The sequence below is a fragment of the Sparus aurata genome, chromosome 20 (assembly GCF_900880675.1).
Source record: "Sparus aurata chromosome 20, fSpaAur1.1, whole genome shotgun sequence".
Lineage (NCBI taxonomy): Eukaryota > Metazoa > Chordata > Actinopteri > Spariformes > Sparidae > Sparus > Sparus aurata.
Window position 1 is genome coordinate 16,170,805 of NC_044206.1, and position 21,858 is coordinate 16,192,662.

Here is a 21,858-nt window from a genome sequence, read left to right on the forward strand (position 1 = left end):
GCGTGAATCTATGTTGTAGTCGGCTCTGTTTGGTGCAAATGAGCCATTTTTCAATGCTGAAATGTTTAACGTCACATGTGGTAATTGCTATTTAATTCATGTTATCTCAAATTATTGCAGATGGGCTGCCTTGTGTGTAATGTAGATTCATGCCATTATGTATTAGAATTCGCAGCAAAGTTATTTGTTGTTACCGCTTCTGTGCTTTTGATTTAGATTAAAAAACTTTTTTTTTTTTAAGTGAAAGCATATCCTCCCCAAGCAGACGGAAAGTGAGAGAAATGTTCTTGTCTTCTTGAGAAAAAAAATGTTCAGACCTGGAAATGTACTCTCTGCTCCAATGAACTGAGATGCAGCGAGAGCAACTATGGTCAAGATAAAAACTTAACAAATCAAGCATTTTTTCCATTACTACATTTAACTTTTTCTGAGCATAACAATTCACAGCCACAGACAGATAAATAAGTAGCATATTAAAAAGGTTCCAACACTCAGCAGATTAAGTTGTTTTTTTTATTTCATTATCACATGTACAACGTAATGCAACAGTCACTCTCTCTGCCCCCTCTGTGACTCTCCCTCCCCACTGTGGATTATTAGAACAATATTAATTTCACAACACTTCAGTATTATGCGAGTGATTATTCAGATTTCTATATTAAAAAGCACTTGTGGTTTAAGAAAATTAGTGTCATCTCAGCCCACGAGTTTTTGTTTGTCCAGATTTTCTTTTTTTTTTCGGCTCGTCACATGAAGTGGATCGGAGTTCACTATCTGGCATTTATGAAAGACTCGGTTTGCGTGCATCGTATTGTGCTTCACTTAATTAAACACTTACAGAGAGAATAGCATTTCAAAACAGGAAACAACATAATAGAAGTCATGACCAGCTCTGTAACTGCAGGTTCTTCAAAGGTGATGTTTTCCCAATTACTATTTTTTTCCTTTAATCTCCGTACTCACTTTTTTTTTCTGTCCTTGTGTTTCATTTGCTAACCAGCCTGTTTGTGTCCAAGACCACTTTTTGTCCACTTGTTCAAGTAAAAGCGTTAAAGAAAAAATTGCTTTTGCCACAACAATGACCCCATGATGAGAACACGGCCACAGAGAAAGAAGAACAAGGAGAGTTTCGCTAAAGATGGACAAACAATTCCTCAAATAAACTCCACAGGATAGCATTCGTTCTTGGTTGCATCGTAATGTCCTTTATGCAGTGCAAAGATCTGACAAGAATTCACCAATAAATTAAGTTCATGTGCGGTATGGTTTCACGTCCATCGGCACAAGCAGGTCAGGTTGCTGGTTGACTCTGGTCCTACATGAGCACGCAGCTTTTGGCCCGGTCCTTTCTAATGGCAGGTGGATGCTCGTGAATCTCAGTCCGGGGTGGCTGCTGAGAGACCCTCTTGAGGCCGCGACGTGAGCCAGCACGTTTTAGCTGAGGCCTGTGGATGCGGGACACAGACGACAGGGTGGTGACGTGGAAAACATCACGGACGCTGTTCTCTGAATACTTTGAGGTGCACTCTGCGTAGGCCACGGCACCGATCTGCCTCGCCAAGTTAGTGCCCTGAAAACACAGAAAAATACAGAACATGAATTTATAATTATTATTTTTAGGAGCAGCAGATAACATTTCTAAACATGACACTGAAATGTTATGACCTTATAAGGGTAGCAAACATGTTCGCAAACATTGCCTGTTTAAACTAGTGGTGGATTTCATCTTTCGATGTCGAGATTCAGTTCCCATTGGTCAGTTCGGCAGGAAGAATCGTTACTGTAGTTTTTTCGTTCGTTCGTTCGTTCAGTCGCGCTTCCGGTACAACGTTGTTCAGCAGTGAATCACATAATGCACAGTTCTCAGCTCCTCGTTCTCAAACGATCGCAGACAGTCAACATAACACTGTAGTTCATGGCCAATACATAGCTGCAACTTCATGATTATGTGTACTTTTAGACAACACAACAGCTAACAGCTAAAGCTGGCTCGCCAAGAACGAGTGACTGACAGAACGAGAATGCCAGAAGAGGAATCAGTGAATGAACCAGAACGATGAGCTACGAACAAAATGAAATATTTCTTTTTTTCATGGAAACGGTTGCTATGCTTTGCTGTTTCTCATTGGCTAAAATTCAACGACAGTGTCCTAGACTCAGCATACAATTGGCTGGCTCTCAGTCCTCCCCACCACTCTGATAACTTAACAGTGAACAACACAGCGACTGGTCTGTCAGAATGAATGAACAAACGAACGAGAGAGAAGTTAAACGGGGAATCAGGTCAGTTTGTTCGCGTGTAAGTCTTCCGTTCGAACTGATTCGTTCGCGACCGAGCCATCACTAGTTTAAACATTATTCATTTGGAGCCATGTTTGTGGGTAGTTAGCTTCAGTTATTAACCTTTCAGAAATTCTTTTTGTGTTTTAGGCTACATGATGAATGTAAGTTTGCAATATTTATTCTCCTTTGTAGCTCTGTTTTTGGTCTCCACCCTTTCCTGCTGGCTCTTTTAGTCAGTTTGTTAGTTAGCCTGCGGAGGAACTATCATTGATGTGAGCCTGTTAAAGAAGCTAACACAGATATTAACCTGTAAGAATAACTATCATCTATGTTAGCTTGTTGGGGAAGCTAATACTGATGTTAGTCTGCGGAGAACTACCATACTGTAGATGTTAGCCTGTTGAAGTAGCTAACATTGTTGTTATGAGATTGCTGACGAAGCTAACACTGACATTAGCCTGTTAGCTATAAAATGTCTCTGACCATGTATCAATGTATATATACACAGTAGTATATCCTCTTCTCCACAGCAGAGTCCTGGGTTGTGTTTGGCTAACAGAGCTAATAGCTTACCACTAATGGAGCGAAAGGAGCTAACAGAGCTAAACACACAGCAGGCTGAGAGTTTCTTTTCAGAAGAACAATGAAATGTTAAACATAAAACTGCAGTTTAATTGGAGGGTAATTTAGGTAGAAATACTATGAATGCTAATACTTGTAACTAGTATCTATAGATGATAACGACGAACTAAAGACACAACATTCTGCTTTTCTATCGTTTCTTCTATGTGTGACCACCTTTTTTGGTTTTCTGTTGTTAATATAAAAAACACTGGTGCTGCTTAAAAAATTCAAAACATTTATCGAGCTGTATGCTTCAGTTTGTGGTCCGAAAGCAGGTGACTCACCTAGAGAGCCACTGAGAGCCAGTACTCAGAGCCTGGGCAAACAAATTGTGTGTGTGTGTGTGTGTGTGTGTGTGTGTGTGTGTGTGTGTGTGTGTGTGTGTGTGTGTGTGTGTGTGTTAGAGGGAGAGGGAGAGCAGGGTCATGCGGTGGAAATGTTGGCTTTTCAATTCTTAAATGTCACACTGAACCATTTGGGATACTGCAGGACGCCTCGTGTAATTCAGCAGAGCCAAAGTTAAGCACTCACACAACACTTTCTTCCTTGGAAAGCCATCCGGTCCTGAGTGGATGGTGGACTTTGCAACACTATTATTATCACCATTTGTTAACAGGCTGGTATATTATCCCTATTATGTCCTTTTGTGGATATCAGGCCGCTGGTGTTGGTCATGTACAGCGAGGACTCCCCACTTAATAAAAGCCCAAGCCATCAGAGGCATAATAGCTAGCTGGGGCATGCAGAAAAGCTTAGATCCTCCACAGAGCTATGAAATATTCAACGCCTATCTGTGCGACTGTAAAACACACTTAAAACCACGCTTATTCCCAGTAGTGGTCGGCACCATCTTAAATCTGGACTGGTTCAACCTATAGGTAGACGATGCTTTCATTTTGCGTGCCTTTTCTCCTACAGCATTGCTTTAATCAATCCTTCTGACTGCCTCGAGTTTGTCACTTTATTCTTTCTTTATGCACTGTGTGTCATCAACCGGATTCATCGGCGTCTTTGGCATCGTCTCCGCTGTGTGACGGCGTAGGTGTTCAGCCATCAGTGTTAGAGTTATTCCATATTGAAGGGAGTATCTAGCAGCAGGACATGGTGATATTATTCCTCCTCTATGAGAAATATTAAAGGCTTCAGCTGTGCTAGCAGGGAGGCTGCATTATTTTTGCATTAATGGAAACGTTCCAACACTTCAAGTCTCTTTTTCTTTTTTTTTTATGCCCATAAGCCGATTACAGCTGTAGTCACACAGCTCATGTGCGGTTCATTCTGGGCGAATGCACTTACCCCCCTGGGAATACATCAATTGGTCAAGTGGCTGAAATGTCAAGGTTCTAGTTTGTAGCTGGCCATTAAGGAAAGATCAACGGCTAGACGTTTAATTCCATCCAGTTCCAACCTTTGCTCTATTTTTTCCCCTCTTTCTATTACATTGATCAAGTCTGAACACTCTGATGTAAATTGTTTGCCCGCAGAAGTACTAAATCTTATTCAGGCTCTCCTATACAACACGATGAAGGCCAACAGACACTCAATTCATCCTCAGATGCACCCGCAGCATTTTTACACTGTTGACTGTTCACATTTTTGGCAAAAACGGGCAATTGAATCAGGTGGGAATCAAAGGAAAGGGTTTCAAAGTTGCAGATTGCCGCTGGTTCGGTTTCAGTCAAACTTTTTGTTGTGATCAAAGGTTTCAGTTAATCCTAAAATAAAATCACTTTATTGCAGAGAAACTAATCTCAGATTTTGATGGACCAATTTTGATGCCATTACTGACAGGGAAATGAGGGTGGTTACCTTTGTGCTGTCGGAGGTATGAGGAAATATTAATGTGTTGACAAAAGCCTGCCGAGAAGCGGGAATTCAAATTTACATGAAAATAGGCTATTAAAATTCATGCATGCCACCGTTCATCGCTCCAAGACACAAAGAAAAACAATTGTATTATCGCACATCCTGCTGTTTGTCTCCATCGCTGCTCGGTCCCAGCTTCTTTATACTCCTCGTGTTTCTATATTTGCAGAAGTTATGATCTGAAGCGAATGTCATCCCACCAAATTCATTTTCACAAGTTTTGTTTGTGTGCACAAGGGAACAAAGTAATGGGTGTCGTTTTTTTGGGATGATACTATTTTATGTGTGAGTAAATCAGTGTAACTATAGGCAAATGAAAACCGCCGCAGTGGAAAACGAGGGAGGGACTGCACATTAAAAACTGTATGTCATGCATGTTCCAAAGTAATAACATGAATAAATTAAATACAATTCAGTTAGACTAATTAATTAATCCCATTATAGGTTTGGTACAGTTGTTGTTCACAGATACTCGCTACGATTTCATGGAAGAAGACATACTGTACTCCTCACCTGTTCATGGGTGACAGGAATGAGTCTGTGTTTGGCGAGCTCTCTCAGGACGTTGAGGTCCGTCCTCATGTCCAACTTGCAGCCGACCAGCACCACTTTGGCATTGGGACAGAACTCCTGCGTCTCACCCTGCCACTGTGGATCAACAGACAAATACAGCACATGTGAGTTCATCGGACGTTATTGATCAAATAACTCAGGAAAGTGTGTTGACACTTGAGACCTAATTACACAAACAAAGTTGTAAATCCTATTTTAACACAATTTAGGATGACATTTAGGACTCCGGTTTTTACAGAAGCATGTTTCCTAATTGCATTTAGGAAAAAAATCCTTTTTTTATCTTAGGAACCTAATTTATGGCAATTGTCCTAAATAAGAAAATAATAGAAATGGTGCCACCACTGTTTTTACATCTGTATGGAAATGAGAATGAATATGGGAAACAACATGAACACTGAAATATTATAATGGAAAGGCTACTCAAACTGCAGGCTAACTGTTTGAGAAGCTAACACTGTTGTTAGCCTATTGCAGAAGCTAACTTTGATGTTAGCCTGTTAAAGTAGCTAACACTAGCCTGTTAAATTAGTTGACATCAATGTTAGCCTTTCACAGATGCTAACTCTGGTTCTAGCCTGTTGGAGAAGCTAACACTGATATTATGCTTTTGGAGCTGCTATCATCGATGTTAGCCTGTTGCAGAAGCTAACACTGTTGTTAGCCTGTTGGAGCTAACGTACATGTTAGCCTTTCACAGAAGCTTACACTGATGTTGGGCTGTTGGAAATGCTAATACTGATGTTAACCTGTTAACTTAAGTTCCCTAACCATGTATTAATGGATTTATAGTATATAAATGAGGTTAAAACTACAATTGAACAGCTGTCTTCTCTTGTCAGTGAAGAGACCGTTGTTTTCATGGATACAAGCATTACAGGACTGTTCCCGATTGAAGAATTGCATTTAAAGTTCAGGTTAGGCCATGAGTTAAGGTATTGCTCATCTTATAGGAAGAGAGGATTTTTCCTATCATATAAACTTAATATAGGACAAGCAGGCAGGTATTTTTTCCGTAGTGAAACCCTTAAATATTATTTTCTCATGTCAAAATCGTGGGCATTGATCTTCTGCCAAAATAACCTTCACTCTTCCGGTATTTGGCTTTACACAAGATTTTGGTACCTGGCTACAGGCATTTGTTCCCATTAAGTCACAAGAGCATTAGTGAGGTCAGCCACTGATGTCGTTCAATTCATCCAAAACTGCTGGATAGATTTAATGTCAGGGAAAAGAAGAAAACACTTCAGAAAGATGTTAATTGAAAACCCTGTTTATCCAATATTGAGTTTTCAGTCAACCTTAAAGGACAGTGCCAATGTTTTTCCATATTATGTTGCCTTGATAATTTTTCAGTGTAAAACCCCCTTGTCTCTTACAACTCGGACTTCCAGGTTCATAGTTCAGTTGCACGACCACACCTCCAAAGCCCTCGGCCATAGCAGACCAGATAACAGATGAGAGACAAATACTGAAATAATAAAGCTGTTTTGTTCAAAGAGGCAGGAAGAAGACAGACAGAGAGACAGACAGTACTCATTACAGACCGCGGACATGACTCAAACTATTAAATTCTTTTTCTCTGCGACTCCAGTCATTATCTGCTCACACCATGGCACAGGCAACCACTTCGCACAGTTGCTCCATTTGTTCTTCTTTACAAAGAGATCTTTTCTCCTGGATGTCTGTGGCGGCTGTTACGGGCTCCACTGTGTTGTGCTGTTATGCAGAGCGAGCTGCTGCCTTTAAATAGGCCCCTTCCGACGAACAGTGCACAGTGGTGAATAGCAGCAATTCAGATGAGTCACAAAGGACCCATAGGAAGAGCGACTTATTGTTTGTGTTAATGTTAAGAATTGTTGAAGAGTTTTGTTCGGTACAAAGAGCAGAATGCGAGCTGTCACAGTAGAGTCTGGTCTATCAAAGGGGGAAAATGGAAGCCGGGTATTTTTGTAAACCTCGGCTGTCAGTTCAGTTTGAAAATACGCGCACCACTGAGGTAAATACACACTTCAAACCGCCAGGAAATGCTGTCTGTCACTCAGGACACTGAAGCCATGTCCTCAATAATATTTCTGAGACCTGAGGAGGAACAACCATCCATCACTTTGGTCCACAACTATTAGATTATGATGGAATAAGGGGCAAAACTCACAGACGAAGGTCTGCTAACATTTTGTGTTTCATTTTGCTAGATACTTGTAGATTAATTAATGTTGCGCGCGACTGACGATGATTTGTTAGCATTCAGTGACTCTGAACCCGAACCCTAACTATTCATTTTTTGTAGCCTTAATATTGCTTCTTTGCCTCAGTTGAGACCTTCTTCTATTTGTATTTTTACACACCTTATCTGATGAATGAGTGACAGTGACAGATAATGACAGCTGCTGTGCTATCGTCCAAAAATGGTGGCGCCTTCCCAGAATGCTCCATTATTCCCATTCCCTACTGTCATAATTGTTGCAAACTTTTGCATATTGTAAACCATCGTCTCGCACTTCATCAGGTAATATTTCACACTACCAATAATTTGGTTTATGATTAATTAGAAGGGGGGAAAAAATCAAAGGTTATGATTTTATTAACTTAATTCTTTATTAACTAAAGAACAGAGGACGGTAAGACAATAGAGGGTGTAAACAGAGAGGATGAAAATGGTAATCTGTGAGACCCGGCCAGTCAATCAGTGTCAGCAGTGATGTTACTGAGTAAATGACGGGTGCCGATTGTGCCTGTAGATCGAAGTGAATCAAGTAAGCACCTTTGTAAAGTTGTAACCACAGTTTTAGGCCCTACTATAAAACACCTGCTTTCAGAATGGAGTTCGGTTCACCAGTCCATCCCATCGACAGAGGGTAAGGGTGTTTTAATGTTGATAATACACATAAATTGAGATGACCTACCTTCTGATTATGAATCTCGTAAACAGCATAAAATAACCCTGGGAATGAAGCTGAACCCAAGCTGTTTTCCACCTGGCTCGGCTTGGCTCTTTGGTAAATGGTCACTTAATTGAGCACAAATGACCGTCAGAGCAGAGACAGCGGTTCTGCTTCACCACCGTGATCTAATTATTTTACAGTAACGTCACATCGGACGGATTATGAAACTGCAAAATAAAGAGTATAAATGAGAGAAAAGATGATAGATGACAGATAAATGGAGCTGGATATTCAATAAGGTACTCGTTTCTGTCAGGTCCATCCACTTTGAGGGCGACTGGGACTGAAGGGACACTCATCATCCACTATTTATTTCTTTTTCTCCACATTGTGACGCCAGTCATAAATCCACTGCAACGTAACATGTTTGTTTGCCTGTCTAGCCATCAGATTAGGGTGCTTGATAGCTAAAAATCCATACTGTATTCTAATTTTAAACTCAAATCGTTGGAGACTACAGAATTTGCATTTACCGCCAGTCAAATTAGAGGGCACCAGTATGGGCTGCTCTGATCTGTGGACTTTAAATCTGGTAGGTATCTTAAAATGTCTGTTCTGTTCTGTTTATAAGCAAAAAATCCTACTAACAAAAATCGAAATGAGTCATTTAGAAACTTTGCTACAATTATATCCAACATTTTGAATGCCAGTGTGCATGAGGCTCTTAAAAAAAAAAGTAAATTTAGACCAAAAAGTAAAAACATATTTTAGAAGTTAATGGAGTGTTTACTGGTAAACTAAATCTCTGAAGGTTTGTGTTTAAATCCAAGAGGTTTTTGGTAACGAGTCGAAGATTTTCTGAGGTATTGAGTTGCACCTGGTTGATGGAACCCAGTGACTACGTTGTGGGAGTCCTACGCTGTGCACAAATGTTATTTATACCGACTGAGGCTTGAGGGCTTCATTCAGCTACGTTGTAATAGCGGTTGGTAAAAACTTGTGATTACAGTTACAGACTCTTAAAATCACATGTTATTATGAGTCATTTCTGCCTTCGTGCTCAGAGTTTTTTCAGTGCTGACCCGCACGTAGAAGTTTAGCGTGCTGTAGGTCGCAGCCTTTAAAGGTTGGATGTGGAGACGCTGTTGTCTTTCCTCCAGCATGTCCTTCACGAATAATCTGGACACTTCAGCTCAAACTAGCGGTGGGATGGAGAGGCAGAAAGAAATGATAGAAAGCAGGGATGCTGGCAGGCTGTTAGTCAGAAAGTTATGAAAAAAAAAGGTGAGAAAATGTTGCCAGTTGCGAAGGAAGGGTTGAAGTGTTAAAAAAAAAAAAAGGTGACAGCCGGGTACAAACCGGGATAACATCTGAGGCTGGGTGATGCTCTAAACATGGGAGGTTTGAATCAGCATTTGGAGAGGGATCGGACTGGAGAGAACAAAGGACACGGAAAAGGAAAAAAAAGGGAAGTAATAGAGAATCAAGTGGTATCTTTGTAGCTTAGCAATGCTGGGGAAGAATAGCCCCTCTACAAGGAAAATTGGAGGGTGCGAGCATTGGCAAGGAAGAAGGCTGTCAGAAATTGACAGAAGAGAAAGTGCTGTGTACTGCAAGGGGTGTTATTGGAGTATAAAAGCTTGCAGATGGAAAATAAGCTAAAAAACAAAAAAACATGCTAAAGTAAATGGAAACAAGACATGATGGCACGACGCCCACACTTAAGTTAGAAAGGATAAGGTTTCCGTTTTTTTTCTATCCAAACTTTGAATAAAGCGACGCCTCAACGTGTCACTGTGGCATCCCGCGCACGCATTGTGAGGTCAGTTCATTCACCGCCACGACTAAGAGCAGGTCGTCTAATGAGGTCAAAGTTCAAGTTAGTTTCTCAAGTGGACCCCCTGCAGATGTGAGAATCCGACCACCATGAAAGATGAGTGTTCTGTCGTGCATTGATGATGTCGCTGATGAGTGATGGCGCGGGCGGCAGGAATGTTGGTGGTTCAAACGCTCCGACGCATTTGATGTCCACGTTTCATGAATGACAGGAAAACGAAAATGCATCGATATAAATGCTAATGGTTTGCTTGAGAGGAGTTTGTGTTCCATCCACATTTAATTACTCTCTGGTTTTAAGAAAATTACAGCTTTAAAGTACTATAGATTTATATTTTTCTATCTCGTCTTTATAGAATTCTAATAAAGTTGCTGATTGCTGTAAGCATTCCTCCTCTTCATACAGCCCATCAAGCAATTTCTTTTAAGTTTGACTATATTGTAAGAAATGGACGACAAAGCCAAAAGTAATCTGAGGCTTCAGCAGTTTCCAAAGTTACAGTCTATTTAGAATAAAATTCCCTAGTTTTGTTCCCATGAACAGTGTTTCCTTGCGTAGATACCAGGACAAGGACAAGCTATCGACTTGTTTTGGCAGCCTCAAGCTAGCTTTAGCTAAAGTTCAAGCAGCTAATGGGGTACAATACATACGAAAGCATTTCAGTTCAAATAATTTAAATGAACTGAAAATGATCAACAGACTGTGAAGAAATAATTTGACATTATTACTGTGTTGCAGAGATGTCTACTGAAGTTAGCATGCTAACCAGTTAGCCCCGACCCGTCCTGTCTCTAATACCACTTTGTATCTCGATGTGATACTCTGATGTGTGCGACAGCGACACTTCCTGGGCGCTCGGAGCTCCATGTGGGGACAGTGTCAGCTAATACGAATACGACCGAGCTTTGAACTAACAACAGCTACAGCTAGCAGCAGTTAGCGGTTACTCTGGTGATGTGCTGCCTTATTTGTTCGGAGTATGAAGTCCAGTTCAGCAGGTCAGTTCTTACATATTGCATCTTAAAGAGAAAAGGAGATGGAATACAATATTTTTCAGAATATTGTTTTCATTAATGTATATAACTTCAAACTAAGAATGGTTTTGTTCTCATTACCTACACTCGTGTTTTTTGGCGGCCACCGTGGGGAAGTGTGAGATGAGGTGTGCAGCCGCACCACTAGAAGCAACTAAATCCTACACATCGGATCTTATAAAAGGTGATATTTCAATGTTGTTAACCATTTATAAAACTCAATTTCTCACTGCGTAGTTGTGCTCTGAAGTGAGACTCTATCCTTTAAGGCTGCTCAGACGCCTGCCTTTGTGACGAGAGACAAAATGTACCTGAAAAACGGCCTCAGCTAACCCATAGAAAACAATTAAACGAGACACATTCACACTTTTTCACACCGTTAATGTGATACTGACCTTTTTCAGGACGCTGTCCATTGTCTCTGGACGGCTGATGTCAAAGCAGATGAGCACAGCGTCTGAGTCCGGGTACGCCAATGGCCGCACATTGTCATAGTAGGCCGAACCTGTGGGCGAGAAAAAAACACACACAGACATGACTAATGTTTCCAGGTGAATTATGGGTAATTTAGCTACTTTGCTTAAGAGTTAACTTTTTTATCACAAAGTGAGTCATTACAGAGCACCTTCAGCAGTAATAACTATGGTTAAATGTAATTACCATGAACTAAGCCACTCTGCAGATGACAATGAGTGGGTGTGATTCATTGCTTTCGAATGAACAGAGGGGGCTCGTCCACAAACCCCTGGTCCGTCTCTGCATCTGACAGTCTTGAATAAGCCAGCAGACAGACGCGTGACAGTGATATAATGAATGGCTTACACAAAGCGTCACCTGGTATTTCAGAATGGCATGTTTTTTTCGCCCGGGGCCCGCGGCTGAATTGAGCATTGTGACCTGGGCAAAGGGGACACATTCCTATCTGGAGGGGACAACATTCCCTCTCCATTTCGCTCATTGTCTTCAACACTGCGCGCTTTTGTCACCATACACAGAGCTTTGGCAATGTCACAACAGAAAAAAAACGCCTTTGGGAGAAAATTCCCATAGGGAGCCGGACTGAATCTGAGCCGCTGCACATATAGAGCACATATACGAAAACACAATCCAGAACATGTCTAGCAACATTGGAGATATTTTAAATCTTGTAATGAAAAAAAAATAAGGATACTCTTAATTTGCTTAAAATGTATTTAATTCCATGGTCTTACTCAGTGTCTCGTGGTTAATTGTTCAATACATCAAAACAGCTTTTTCTCTGCAAAACATTAATATATAAATTCATATAAATCCACTCTTTACCTTTAGCTTGTTAGCTGTAGTGGCTAGCAACAACAGTTTCACTTTGAATTATCTCGTATTTACAATCCTGTTTGGCCAATTATATGAGTTTCATGTATGAGAGAGGTGAGTGCAGGTGAACGGATCTTAAATGACTCCCGAGTTGCTGGTTTTGCAGACAATCCGTGCTCTCTAAGACAATATAAGTAGTAAATAAATCACATTACAGAAGCTCTTACTGCCATTTCACTGTGATTTTAAGATGTTAAATAAATCCCTGTTTGTTACAACCTTAGTTTTAGTGTTTTTGATCACCTTTTATCCATCTGCTTGCTGCCACAACTTAACAGAAGAGTTCATAAAACGTCATTATCTGTTTAAAAAGTCTGAATGTTTGGGACCCGTGCAATACCGATATTAGTCAGTTAAAAAAAAAATCTGTATCAGTTAAATCAGGAAGTAAAATCTTGTCATGAACGATACTTTGGATGGCCAAAACGATGATAAAATCCCTTTAAGCTGACAAGTCCTTTTGAATTTCGATTACACACATCAACACACCCGGAGGGCAACGTACAGGTACATCATGTGCGCCGAAAAAAAGCAGTCACTCTGCCCCTAATTTGTGTCCAGCCCCAAAGCAGAACATTTGTCTGTGTGTCGCTGTGGTCAAAAATGTCAAACTAAAGGCCACGACCATTTCTTTCCCCCATTCCCTCTGACTAATTCCCGCTCCTGGATTTTACACACACGCACACACACACACACACACACACACACACAGACTATCTCACTTTCCCTTTTGTGTTTGAGCACTTTTCTTGATGCAGAGCAGGTCCACGGAAAGTTAGGAGGGCTAATTCAATGAAAAGCCAAAGGGAGCAGGGGAGAGTGGAAGTCTATCCGACGGCGTCCATGAACCCCCCGTAGGTCTCCATCGCTGAACCGACAGCTGTAGCTCAGCTTCACACTGTCAGCTCCACCCCTGCGTCAAGACGGCAGCTGTGATCGAACGTGGTGTTAAGAAGTTAGAGTCTCTGTAAAGATTTGAAGTTGCGCCTCTGCGAGTCTAGACGGTTCAGAGAAAGCAGCCATTTTTTAATGTCACCAGCAAGTGTTTTTTCCCATCGGTTTATGCTGATGACAGAGAAATATGAGGTGCACGGCGTGTGTGAAATAACGAGATCTTCATCTGAGCCCACCTGAAGACGTGCAACTGCATTTTTTGGAATACTGCCCACCTAATCTGGGCAGTAGGATGGGAAGCTGTAAAGGAAAAAGTCATTTTCGGAGCTGCTGCGTAAGCGCTTCTGCAAGCACACCGGGCCTATATAGGCTACAGCTATGCAGAGTAATGCCTTTTGGTCAGCTGCTATCATTAGAACTCAACCATGCTATTCCACAATACTTCAATAATGTATTTTCCCCATACACCTGAAATGATTACACATACAGAAACCAACATTAGTTGGAATTTCCAAACATTTAATTTGTTATATGAAAGATTTAAAGCTGCACCGGACTGTTCTGGGTGAATATCACAGACGGACAACTGAGAATTTTGTCCCGCGTCAACAGTCAGAGCCCTACCAATAAATAGTTTGTGTCAATATATTAGCTCATGGATATGTCAGTATCAGTTTTTGTGTTTGCTGATACATAAAAAAGAATTGCAATCCAGAAATGTCAAGTATTTGTTCTTCTTTGTCTTAAGAAAAAGTTTATTAATAAAACTAATAAATCTAAAAGTTCCTCATCATATTTTTTAAAAACTTAATTGTTATTGTAAAACCAAACGGATGTTAACTTAATGGCTGATAAATCATTACCTCAAATATTGATATCGGCGTGAGTCTACACTAACAACTCAAACATGTTGATTGTAATTCCTTCCTTATTTTTCAGAGCAGATTTTTAAAGATTTTTTTGTAACCAGCAGTGTCTACAAGTCTTCTTCTTCTCTGCCTATACTGGCACATATTCACAGGGCGGCCATTTTCTTCTGACATCATACTCAGGGTGGGAAGCTCAAATCTCATACCGCTGTGTCCCAGGTTTCAAGTCGAATAAACGTAGAGATTCTGATACATTACCATTTCACCATTTCCTGAGTAGTCAGCAACTTAAAAGACAATGGAGGGTGATAACCCGCTAGCCCTCCAGATTTTCATTGTCTTTTTAATTGCTGATCAGCTGGCAAATGGTAAATTGAATCTATTTTTATACAGCTTGCAACCTAGAACACAGCAGCATAGCATTATCTCAGCAATCAAGCTTCCCACCCTGAGCGCGAAGTCATGGGGGAAAAAGGGCGACGTGTCATCACCACAGCCCAACTTGGACACGTGCATGCGCGTCCCCGTGTGCATGACAAACAAAACCTGCTCGTGTAAACACTGCTCCATAGTGCCACTAATGGTCGAAAACTGCAAAGGGCACCTTTAAATGGGCTAAATGAATGATTATGTACTATCATTATCAACAAGTTAACCGTGTAAGCCTTGTATTATTCTCATAATTAACATGAAAGCACAGAATGGATGTTTCTAGTCGCAACTGTGAAACTGCTACTAGCAATTTTTAGTTATCTAATTGAGACAAAAGGCTGAAAAATAACTAAATCAAATGTGAGTCGACAAGGGTGTGTTAGCCATCATGTCTTTCTGCAATCTCAGTATTATCCTCAGGTCCAGAAAATGAAGTTTCACACAAACTTTTCCAAAGGAAAGAAATAGTAAAACCAAAAAAGAAAAAAAAAGAGAGAATGGCACAATGATGAATAATAACAATGAAACTCCATTATGTTTTAATGTAATTTTGAAACGGCGTCTCAAACACAACCTCTCTCTACCCTTCTGAATTTTTTAAAAGCAGAAATAATGGAGGTGGGACTCTATTCTCGGTCGTAAAAGTTAGGGCACGTAACAGAGTTAGACAACAACATGGCTGGTTAATTAGATCAGGAACGTTTTTAGAAATGAACTTTTCAAAAGGCCGATCAGGTAGTGCTCTCTGCAGCGTTTACTTCTTACTTACTCTCTTAAGACCGGCCGCCCATTAGGACAACGTGAGCTGTTTTTTTCAGCAGCCTGTCTATCGGGTTTAGCTGATTGCTTTTCTCTGGCGTATCCAGTTAGCTGGTACTCCTTCAGCGGTAATATAGTTGTTTGTTGTTCTGCCAAGTCCTCCCCTGTTCAGTCTTCCTACCCCTGCCAGAATAAACAAGCATCGAGACTCTCCTGAGGTTAAAGACGCTCTGCACTTGAATCATTCTCCTCCTCTCGTCGAGCGGAGCCAAAAATGGATAGTTGCCAATGCCGGCTTTTGAATAAAATACAAAATTAAGCCGTCAAAGGCTTTTAGTTTGTGTCATCAAGCATCCTGACAACATACGGGAGGTTGTACGGATGTTAAAAATGTCTCAGAACATTTTGGGGAATAGGCTTATTTGCTTTCTTTCTCCGAGTTAGATGAAAAGACCAACATATCCCTAAAGTCTACGGTTAAACTATATTCTCGTATTAACAATGGATCATATCGTCTGCTTGTTTTTGAAAACAAATGCTGCCACTGTTAGGGAAAAAGTTCTGTATGCTACCTGTTTAGCACCAAACGGACAGTTATCAGCTAACTGGTGAACAAAGCGGAGCGTTTAGCAGCTAAAGAGCCACACGTGTGTCCGATGAGTTGGTCAAGAACAAAATAAAGCTAAAACAAGAGTACATATTGGACTAACATTACCAGGTGGACAGAAACATGAGTCCTAATGTAAGTGGATATAATTGTGATCCATTTAGAGCAGCTCTCGACAAAGATGGGAAAGCAGCACGATGCCTCACTCCGTAGCAACTTCCATCATCAGCTCTGGGGAAAAAACAATGTGTCTTATTCAGAATGTTATCAATGAATACTTTTTAAGATAAGTTCACTGCGATGAGGTAAATGATCTACGGCTTTCTACTGCATCCCGGCGAACAAGAACAAAAAGAGCGGGATTATCTCAAAACTGGCATATAAACGCTAACTTTGGTGTAAAAGTTGTATTTTTATATATTATTAGAGCCAGGCCAGCTGTTCACCGCTGCCTCCTGTCTTGGTGCTCAATAATATCATCAATCTCTTGGAAAGAAAGTTTCCAAAAAACGCAAGAACCCGTTCCCTTTAACGCTCCGAGTGTCAAATTATTATTTCAATCAAGGTCTCTGAGAAGAGGACTGTAAGTGAAATTCCACGTTCGTTATCATCAAATGCAGGAAATCAATAAATCATTCATGCCTATAAATGAATTCAGCAACTCTTTTTCGTGTCGTAGCGCTGTAGTGCTCTCCTGACTCTTCGTAATAAGAACAAATTCACGCTGACACACACACACACACACACACACACACAGGCTGCGAGCCCCGAGGTTCCATGATGTCAGCTAATCCATGCTCAGCACTCGAGCGGCAGCTAATGTGTATTGATCTGTGAGCTTTTTTATTTTTTTTGACCCTCTGTGGGACCTGTAGTATGATGCCTCTCACGGGAGGATTCCTGGAGCACAAAGAAAACGTCAGCCCATCTGTCTCCATCTAGAAAGACCCTCTGATCAGGAACAAAACCCAAAAAAGACGCCCAGCCACCGGAGGACCCATGCAATTTCAGAGGACAATAAGAGTCGTTCAAGGCGCTTTACAGCCCATCTAATTCAGTTCTTTTAATATTTACAGGGAAAAAGGGTGCTTGAAATTGAAATGTGCTGCCTGAAGATGTCAAGGATGTAAAAGATCACATACAGGTATATATTTAAGTGTGAGGAGACTGTGACTCGTCGAGTGTGTGTTCGATGTGTGGCGGCTGTACAGCGTTTGGCTCGGTGACACACAGCAGTCTGGGAGCGAGATACACCATGCTGAGACTACACAGTGGGTTGTCGCGCATTTGATGCTCTCATGCTCGCAGAGGGCTGTGTTTCCTTTATTCTTTTGAGCTTTTCGATTGCTCACAATAACACGCCGGTGGTAAACATGGAGACCGTACCCATCTTTATGTAATCCACTTGTGAGAGATGGATAGAGACTCTCCTGTGACGCAAAGCAAAACCTAACCACATGCTTTAAACATGTAAATACATCCAGAAGCTTTGTAATCCACCTTTAAATGGCATGAAGCCGGGCTTACATTACAGGTTTGTACATCCTGTTCCTGTTTCTAACATAATTATGATCCCTTAAGTGAGATCCTCCAGTTTCACACCCACCAGTTCCATGTGTTGACGTCAACTGACGCACATAGAACGCACCGAACATGCCACGAAGAAGTAGTTAACACACAGTAGGAAGACGTACCAATCCAGGCTGTGCAGATGTGATGAAACTGACGGTTTGTCACAATGATCTAAAGCTGAAAGTGACACATTCACATTGATTGAGAAATTCAGTTTGCTTTTTAAAAATTTGAGTTGAACAGGAGAGCGTTTGATCACTTTAATTAATCACAGGGTTCGTAAACATTTTTCAAGGTCAAATTCAAGCACTTTTCAAGCACTTTTAAGAGTCATTTTTAAGATTTTCCAGCACCTTATTGCTGGGGTAAAATACGTATCTAAAGGAATATATATACTTATGATTTTTTTCTTCACTTTTTATCACAATTATGTACATTGTATTATGCTGTAAACATCTAAAATTAGATTTTATAAAAGCAAAAACTTCCGAAATTAATTATCCAGTCTGATCCCAATTTTCGTTGAGTTATAATGTCAAGCACTTTCAAGCACTTAAACTAAAATCCAAGCGCTTTTCAGACCTTGAAAACACAACATTGAAATTCAAGCACTTTCAAGGATTTCAAGAACCCGTACGAACCCTGTAATCAGTTATCACTGTAAAGTCACTGAGGCTAGCGTAGCTGCTGTAGCATCAGTCATGTCACAACCGTTCGCTCTTCTCTCGAGGGGCTTCAGCGAGAGTTTGATCGATTTGCTTGTTGATCTGATCCAAGTTAGCCCGCGGTTAATGATGGCTCCGATTGGGCGTCCAACCACCTGCCAATGATTTCTTTTTTTAAAGCACCAGCCCTCTTCGAAACAATTTCTAGCAGCTCCTCATCAGATGATGCTGAGCAACAAATCATCAAGCATGTCAGGTTAACTACTGACTATTGACTATCAACTACAGACTTATAAAAAAACGAGGACGAAAATGTCATGTACTGATTTTTCCTTATTTCCCAGACCATTGAAACAAAGTTAACACATCAAAATGAATCAGATCTTACACTTTTTCATTGTCTGTAAACTAAAATTGGGTTGTGAATCGTTCATGGCAAACGGATTCTCTTGATTAATCAGTATGTACAATACAAAAGAAAATAATTATTCACCGCGAAATTGATGCAGATAAGCACTCGTTCTAGTCCTGATATCTCCACCCTCCTGCCCTCCACAGGTGTTTGGTTTGGTTCTGCTCCCGTGACTCTGAAGGTGTCTTATAACTCATCAAACCTTTCAGTTACATCTCATGCACATGTCTGCTTTCCTTTTGTTTCTCCGCTCGTTTCTTCAGGTTTTTCTTCGGTTCGTCACCCGTCTGTATTTTTTTCCACACGGTACTGCAGGTTCAGCTCAGAGGAACACAGGCTTTTTATGACTTTTTGTGAAGTAAAGTTTCTTGATGAGCAACCTTTAATGAGCCCCCACCGGGCAGGTTTCTTAATTATGAAGCGAAAAGGGGGCATATTATCTATTCTACATTAAATATGGTAAATCTTGTTAGTGATTTTCGTAATGCTCCGGAGATATCTCTCCTTTCTTTCTCATTTTGTCTGAACTTGTAAAACTCATTATTAAAAACCTCCACTGTTGTATTTTAGGGAATGTCTTTGGTTAGTCAAGCTCAAAGCTGTAAAGTGACTGATAAGAGACAATCAGGCTGCGCGTCGTAATGCTCAGTATTTGCGGCCCCGCGTGATTCAGAAGCACCGCAAACACACCTTGAGATGTTTGCACAGAAAAATCATTATTAATCCGGCTTGATGACATTTTTTTTTTTGTCTGCCAGCTTCCATCACGAAACAGTAATGTTCATTAAAATTAAAATCCTGTTTGTTACAGTCATGCCCTCTGGAAGCAGTACTGCCTATTTCAGGTCTGAATCCCTGAAATACATCCAGAGAGGCGGTGGTGGTAAAAATGCAATGCTATTGATTAATGGGTTTTTCTTCCACCACCTGAACATATGAGTGCCGCCGCCCACAGAGAGGAAGAATTACCGCCACACACTCCTGCTGTGTGACATGTGACAATACGACTGACTGGTATATAACAGGAGAGAAATCAGCCCGTTCGCTCGGATGATTATCATACAGTAATGGAGTCCACTCAGTACACACACACACACAAACACACACACACACAGGCTCGGCGTGAATAATCACTCAGCGTATATGCATAAACGCTCAGATACACCCTGCAGAGCAGACACCCCTCTGTGTCCATCTTCAGGTACAGAACTGCATTCAGATTTCCCATAATTTCAACACGGATGTGTTACGCCTGATGTATTATTCTCAGCTCTCTCATTTTGATTTAAACAAAGAAATCCACAGAGTGAGATAATAAAATGGATTTCTCACGAACCTTGAAGTTAAAGGGGCGCGCCGCCAAGATCAATTTACTAGTTACGGAGGGTCAGCGAACACGGCTGTCTACTGTCTTCCATGGCTTTGTGTAAACGGTCCCAATTCACAAAGTTTGTGTTTGTAACGTATTTGTATGATGTTCTCATTTAGTTGTTTCATGTGAAAACGAAACGTAGTTTTTGAAAGGACGCTGCATTCACGTAACAAATGGACAATAGAAAAAGGAGCAAACAGTGTAAAAATTGCAACACAGCATGAGGAGAGTAACCAGCGATAAAGACACAGAGCGGTGGGGCTCTCTCTGGGGCTCAGCCACTATATGAGCTATAATAACCAATTTTTTTAAAACCAAAATATTCAGCCTACTAACTTACTATTAAAAAAACAAAAAACATTCTAGTCTTTGATGAGGTAGTGATTTGCGGCCTGTCTTGTAATAGAAAACCCCTCTAACCCTGACCCTAACGCCAAAATGTCAAAAACACATCATGGGCAGTGACCCGAGGAGAAGAAAAAGACAAAGACGGGAAGTGCTCTTTCTGAGGTTTTGACCTTTTTTACCCAATAAGAAAGCTGCTTCTCATCCAGGCTTAAGAGGCTAACACTAGCCAGGAGGCTAATGTTAGAGCCAAAGGTTGTAGCCAGCTTCACTTAAGGAAGGTCAGGGGCGCCGAGCTACGCGTATCTGTGCACATGCCTGGCAACAACACTGACTGTATTTATTTGCGTCACATAATTTCGTGTTAATCTTATGGATTTTGTGAACTTTCTAGTGATAACAAGAAATGTATTGAGCTTCTGTATTATTTTGTCTTCTGTTTATCTCACAACACACTTTGAATGCAGTATTTTAATCTGAAAAACATCTAGACCTATTCCTGTTATATCTATCCTGCTCTACGATGATGCTCGTATAAGTAAATGTTAGAATCTCACAATTGAGTATATGTTAAACTGTAACACTGTCAAATCAGGTTAAACAACAGCATGCTCAGTAAACACAACTCGAGATTGTGTAGGTGCTTAATTGAACTCAATTTGACCAACGTCAACGCTGAAATTGAACGAACATGACCCATTTTAGCTGTACATAAATCATGGACTCATGTTCAGGCTGTTTGTTGTCATATCGCTCCTCCGGCCTGACAATAGTCTGAAAGCAGCGTGAAGGTTCAAGTGACACTGGTGCTGCCAATCATATAGAGAGGTAAACAGTCTTTGTACAACGTGCTTGTCACCAACGTGACAACAGATTTAGATTTTCCATGCCACAAACACCCATATGCATTTCCATATGGTTCTCCAGGGGATGATAATGATATTCTTTAAATATTCAATAAGTGGTAATGTGTTTACCAAAAGAGTTGAATGTCATTGGGCGGAGCGATCAGGCTTAAGTTGTCGTTTAGAGTCAGACTGGTAACTGGATTTCAGAGGAAACGCTCCCCTTGATGTTTCTGATTCAGTGAGCACAGAGGGAGAGAGAGGAGCGTTTCAGCTGAAATCAGCAGTAATCCTGCATGATTCCTTAAAATTAATGACAGAGGGAAGAGACTGACATCTGGGCATCTTCCCTTCACATTAAACCCCTCGCAGCTCCTGTTGCGATTTGATATGCTGTCTGAGCGGCCGTATGTCTCAGAGTACGGTGACGATTCTCAACTTTTAACCCAGAGAATACACAAACCTGCCATCCATACATCCTGTTTAGTGGAGGTAAAACAGACGGCTCCTACAATTCATCTGCTGGATAGAAAATTCCAAGGTTACACAGCCAACTGAAAAGAAGAAAAACAAAAAAAAAAATGTTGATTTGAAGCAACAATATATATATGTTACATGTAAATGTACATCT

At 40.8% G+C, this 21,858-nt stretch overlaps 1 protein-coding gene across 1 annotated transcript in view; it reads right to left on the reverse strand.

Annotated features, from left to right (window-relative positions):
* Positions 1-499: 499 nt before the first annotated feature.
* LOC115570572 (rho-related GTP-binding protein RhoN-like) overlaps positions 500-21,858 on the reverse strand; it is a 34,399-nt gene continuing 13,040 nt past the window's right edge. Inside the window, exons 3-5 of the mRNA XM_030399131.1 lie at positions 11,498-11,607; positions 5,287-5,421; positions 500-1,570 (exon numbers count right to left, since the gene is read on the reverse strand). Of these exons, the coding sequence (XP_030254991.1) occupies positions 1,316-1,570; positions 5,287-5,421; positions 11,498-11,607 (500 nt within the window). The 3' untranslated portion in view covers positions 500-1,315. The remainder of the gene's footprint in view (positions 1,571-5,286; positions 5,422-11,497; positions 11,608-21,858) is intronic.